Source organism: Anolis sagrei, chromosome 3 (assembly GCF_037176765.1).
Source record: "Anolis sagrei isolate rAnoSag1 chromosome 3, rAnoSag1.mat, whole genome shotgun sequence".
Lineage (NCBI taxonomy): Eukaryota > Metazoa > Chordata > Lepidosauria > Squamata > Dactyloidae > Anolis > Anolis sagrei.
This window is the reverse complement of record NC_090023.1, coordinates 115,443,319-115,449,318: the sequence shown is the minus strand read 5'-3', so window position 1 is coordinate 115,449,318 and position 6,000 is coordinate 115,443,319. Positions and strand designations below refer to the sequence as shown.

The 6,000-nt window shown below is 42.6% G+C and overlaps 1 protein-coding gene across 1 annotated transcript in view; it reads left to right on the top strand.

The window, feature by feature from the left end:
- The first annotated feature begins 396 nt into the window (after positions 1-396).
- TM9SF2 (transmembrane 9 superfamily member 2) overlaps positions 397-6,000 on the top strand; it is a 28,723-nt gene continuing 23,119 nt past the window's right edge. The window contains exon 1 of the mRNA XM_060769555.2: positions 397-605. Coding sequence (XP_060625538.2) covers positions 492-605 — 114 coding nt within the window. The 5' untranslated portion in view covers positions 397-491. The remainder of the gene's footprint in view (positions 606-6,000) is intronic.

The following is a 6,000-nucleotide window of genomic DNA, read 5'->3' as shown; positions in this document are numbered from 1 at the left end:
TAAAACAACGGTAAAGCAATGTCAATCACGGCCCATGTACACGAAGCATCAAATCACCGGCCCTCTAGCTTCAGGGCGCATCCACTCTGAAGTATTAATGCACGTTGACCCTTCACTTTTGCTGCCAGGGCCCAATGCTATGGGACCCTGGAGTTGCAGTTTGGTGAGGTAGGTACTCTTGGGCAGAGGAGGGCGAAGAGGAGAGCTCCCATCGCTCCGCGGCAGTTCAAAGAGGGGTCAAACGTCAACGGGGAAGTTCGCCGCGCCCGCTTGTTCTTTCCGTCTCCATGGTAACGGGGTGGGTAGGTGGGGAGGAGAGAGAGAAGCAGAGGCGCGAGGGCGGAAGTGATTCCCCGCGCGCCCCAGGCCCGCCGGGCTGACGTGTCTGAGGAAGCCGGAAGTCAGCGGCGAAGAGGAGGAGGAGGAGGAGGAGGCTGGGCTGTTCTTGCGCGCTGCGGCCGGGGGAGTCCGCGCGCCCTCCCTGCGCCGCCATGGCCCTCGCGCCGCTCTTCCTCGCGCTCTTCCCGCCCTTGGCCGCGGCCTTCTACCTGCCCGGCTTGGCGCCCGTCAACTTCTGTGAGGACCCCAGCAAGTACGACTGCAAGGTCTGTCCCCGCCCGGCACAAGGGAAGGAGCAAGGGAAGGAGGGGGGGGGGGGAGGAGGGCGTGCCTTCGAGGGGACGCTTTGGCACCGCTTGAACGCCCATGGCTCAATGCTATGGGATCCTGGGAGTTGTAGTTTTGCAAGGCCTGGAGCCCTCTCTACCACCGAACGACCTTCCCACGGTTTCGTTGCCTTGAGCCGTCTCAGGTCAAAGGGCATTTATTTGACACTATATACGCCACATCGTTTGGCCAGTTCCTTTCTCTGAAAAGCAGCACCTGGATTCATTAGCGGTCTCCCCTCTAAGCACTAACCAGGACTGATGTTGCTCAGCGAGAAGAAACCGCACCTGGGGCCTCTGTCCCTCCCTCCTAACAGAAATGCCTCCCCTTCACCTGTCGGGCATCGGAAGGCTGCCTCTCAGCTCCCTCACGCCTTCTCTGGAGGAAGGGATGAGCCATAATAATAATAATAATAATAATAATAGACGTTATTTATATCCCGCCACCATCTCTGAGTGGCGTACATGAGTCCAGGCCCGAACAACAGTTACAATAAAGAAAACCAAGACACAACCGAAAACACAAACAATAAACAATAACATCATAATTACATAAAACATGTGGATACATAACAAAATAAAAATTACAATAGACACAGGCACAGTGGGCGGGCTACATGTAATGATTAAAAGACAAACTGATTAAAACTAATTACAACTCAGACGAGATAAAAGAGAGAAGCAGATAATTTGCGGAGGAGGGCTCATTATGGCGGGGGTTGTGGAGTCAAGCTTTCCCATGAGGGGGGAACGTCTACTCCAATGACAGAACTTTGAGGCTAAACAGTCATGTGAAATTGTATACCTACTCATCAAAGGACCCCCTTTTAAGATTTCTCAAGAATTCAGATAATACGCCTCACAAGAGGGTTAAAAATCAGCTCCTGACATTTTGGGCTGCTTTTAGCACCATGTTGAAGAGAAATGTGGAGAAATAAGTAAATAAGCACAGGACCTAGTTCTTCTACTTCCTTAATGCTTTGCCTGAAAAGGGCAGGAGGAGTTGTTATTATTATTATTATTATACTATATTTATACCCCACCCTTCTCACCCGTAGGGGGACCCAGAGCGGCTTACGGACCATGGCAAATTCAAAGCTACATTACATATACAATAATAAATACTACATATCAATTTAAACAGTTAAAATATAAGTACAATGAAACAGTACAGTTAAAATATAAGTACAATAAAATATAAATACAATAAAACAGCTTAAAAGTGTGCATTCAATCCCATAACAGCTTAAAAGTATACATTCAATAGGTGTTGCTATGGCTGGGCAGCCAGGCTGTTGAAGTACTCTGCAGCAAGGCTGTGGGGGCCGTGGAGGCACCCCACCTAGGAGTTGTAAGGCAGCAGGGCCAAAGAGGTGTTGCTATGGCTGGCAGCGGGTAGCTAGGCCGTTGAAATACTCTCACAGCGAGTATTGCTATGGCCCTGCGCAGATGTTGCTATGGCCGGCAGTGGGCAGTGGAATCTGTCCTTCTATGTACCTTCAAGTCACCTGTCAACTTATAATAATAATGGTAATGATGATAATGATGAAAGCTTTCGTGGCCAGAATCGCTGGGTTGCTGTGATGGAACCACTGATCGCATAGGGAAGCTGATGAAGAAACACAACCTACAAAAGATCTACAGAAGAAAATCCAACAAATGCTCTGTTCAGCAAAGGACAAGAGGGATCCTCTCACCTCTGCAGGGGTCTACCGTATACCATGCAGCTGTGGACAAATAGGGACCACCAAACGCAGCTGCGCCCAAACACGAATCAAGGAACATGAAAGACACTGCAGACTAACTCAACCAGAGAAGTCAGGCATAGCAGAGCACCTAATGAACCAACCTGGACAAGGCATATTATTTGAGAACACAGAAATGCTGGACCACTCTAACAACTACCATGTCAGATTACATAGAAAAGCCATTGAAATCCACAAGCGTGTGGACAGTTTCAACAGAAAGGAAAAAACCATGAGAATCAACAAAATCTGGCTACCAGTATTTAAAAAACTCTAAAATCAGGACAGTAAATAAAGAACAACACTCAGAAGACAGGGGAATTCCAGACAAGAAGCAATCAGGGCCAGTTAACACCTTCCTACAAAGGATTCCCTCAGGCAGGAAGCAGCCAGGCTTTGAAGCTGAAAGGCTATTCAGTGCTAACCAAGCTGGCCAGTTTCAACATTCACGCTTGCCTCAAGAAGACAAGAGTTCTTCCCGGCACCCTGAACATTCCACAGATATATACACCTCACTTGCCTAGTTTCCAACAGACCTCACAGCCTCTGACGATTCCTGCCATAGATGTGGGTGAAACGTCAGGAGAGGATGTTTCTGGAACATGGCCATACAACCCAGAAAACTCACAGCAACTCAATAATAATAACAATAATTTATTTCTTATCCATCTCTCCTCATGGCTTGAGGTGGGTTACAAAACAATTAAAATATGCTAAAACACTATAAATACACACACTAACTTATGGTGACACTGGGACTTTCATAGGATTTACTTAAGGCAAGGAATATTCAGAGATGGTTTTGGCTGTATCCGTTTCTGAAATAAAGCCTACGGCACTTAGTATTTGTTGGTGAGCTTCCGTCCAAGTCCTAACCGGGATATAGGCACCCATGAGAATAAGGATGGTTCCTTTTCAAGCTTCCACAGAGAGGAATCACTGCAAGGTTTCCTTATTCCAATATTTGCTTCCAGAAATGATTGTTCGAAAGTGTCATAAAATGACGTAATAGTTTAACTGCCCTGTGATAAAGTTCACTATCAGATAGGACAGTCCTGGATTTGTAACCATCACTTCATTAATGTGAGAGGCCAAGTGGAGCCTTTAAAAATAATAATAATACTTTATTTCTTTCCCGCCCTATCTCCCTATAGGGACTCAGGGCAGTTCACAACAAACAGCTGCAAACATTCAATGCCATAAAGATTGTTCAGGAACATAAATTACCATAACTCAAAGTAAAACATAGTAAACATCAACATCAAAAAATAATGAAACATTACAACAAATTAGGCATGACATAACTAAAATTATGTTTTAACAAATAAACATTAAAGACAAGACTTAAAATTAGGACTGATAGAGGATTAAACAACAATTTAAAAACCGAAGTAGCAGGCTATTTCCATATTCCGTTGTATTTGTGCCAGATGTTCTATGTCATCCTCTATATGCTTGTGAGCATAAAAATGTTTTTTGAAAGAGAGCAGGGAGGGGGCCGTTTTGATCTCCTTAGGGAGGGAGTTCCAGAGGCTAGGGGCAACCACAGAGAAGGCCCCCTCTCTCGTTCCCACCAACCATCCTTGAGACGGGAGTGGGACTGAGAGCAGTGCCCCATCTGCCGATTGTAGCACCTGGGCAGGTTTGTATATGGAGATACATTTAAGGATTCCTTGAGGTTGACGTCTTGCCTCTCTGAACAAATCTTGCTTTGAAAACCCTGTAGAGTCACCATAAATCATAAATTATTTGAAAGTGTACAGTAGCACCAAGACACATATACAAGGGAGCTTATTTAGGTAACAAGTGAGAATCAGTGTAGACAAGGAACAACAATAAGACTCCACATCGTGAGCTTTACTGACATCTATTGATTATATATACATTTGTATATTTAATCCGTGGATTATATCGTTGAAACTTCTGTTCTGTTTCGTGTAGCCTCGCAATTTCTTTGAGCCCAGGTGCTAGAAATTCACTATGGAAATCTTATGTGGCATACATGGGCACATAAGTATTCAGATAACTGTAGTGATTCTACCATTAAGCATAATTTGAATCTGAAATTTCACTGTGTGTTTAAAGCGGTGTTAGTCTGGTTATCATTACATACAGTATCACCAGTGTCCGTGGAATTTTGTAGTGTTCTATGAGCAAAATAATAATAAGAAGTGTAAAGTCTTTAAACCAACCTTAGAGAATGCAATCAAAGAAGGGAGAGACAGTAACAAGGATAACAAATTATACCTGGACATCTCATGAACAGGTTAAGAACTTGCCACTGGGGAAATGTTATGCACGGACGTGACTAAAGAAATATGGCACATGGAGCAGAATTGTACAGAACTTAAAGAATGCAGAAAAGGAATATCTATTAGAATGTAGCAGGAGATGATATATTAACATATAACAGTTTCAAGTAAATGTCAGTTCAAAATGTGCATAGTATATTAGATGAAATAAAAACAAAACTGTGTTTACCCTGTTGTCATTGTGGAAGACTTCTGTGGATGTCCCTACCCCTATCAATTAGAGCTCATATTATTTAGCATACATAAATTATATTTTTAGTAAGTTTAAATGGAAATTTAAAATAAATAAAGGACATTCATAGATGTTTGTATTTTTTGAAGGGTGGGGTCTTAACTTTTGGTTTATCGGATGTCCTTACAGAACAATTGGATTCTGTTACTGTAACTATTTGGGTTTCTCAAATGTAAAGCTGCTTATGTTCTTGTATTGTGTAACTGAAGTCTTCTAATGCTGTAATTTGCCAGATTTCACTGTGGCCTTGATACTTGATCACAGTACCAAAATGTTAAAAGCAAAGCTAACTCATCAGTCTTTCTCTTCAGAACATCGTTATGTTGATGGTACCCACAAAAGAAAGGTCCTTAAAACCAGCACGTATAAAAAACTGAGAAATTGATGACTTTCAAAGATGTTTAACATACTATAATCATACTGTTGGAAGGGAGCCTTCTTTATTTAGAAGCAGTATACTCACAACAGATAATACAGGATGATACAGGACAATCTGCTAGTTACTAAATCCTGGAGAGGTATTGGATCCACCTTGAGAACAGGAGGATGCTGTATCACTTATATTACTCAGGTTTTGTAGAATGTCATATTTGTCATCCAACTATTTTCCAAATCAAAAATTTCCCCCCCCCAGTACCCACTTTGAGTTATATAAGCCCCACCTATCATCATCATCATCATCATCATCATCATCATCATCATTTTATTTCTTATCTGCCTCTCCTCATGACTTGAGGCAAGTTACAGCATAGCTAAACAATCATTATATAAAATAAGCATATTAAAATGTATTTCTACATTTTAATATTCTGTGTATATTAAAATACACAGAACAATGATTAAAATATTGTGGATACAAGATGCAAGTTTAAATGTTATGATTTGAACTGGCTGGGTAGGCCTACTGGAAGATAAAGGTCTATAGATGGTTTTTAAATTGCGACACATCATTTAGCTGTTGGATTTCTTCCCAGAGGTCGTTCCACATGAAAAGGCCCTCTGGGTAACAGTAACCAGTGGGGTTCTGTCAGGCTGAAGTAGCCACA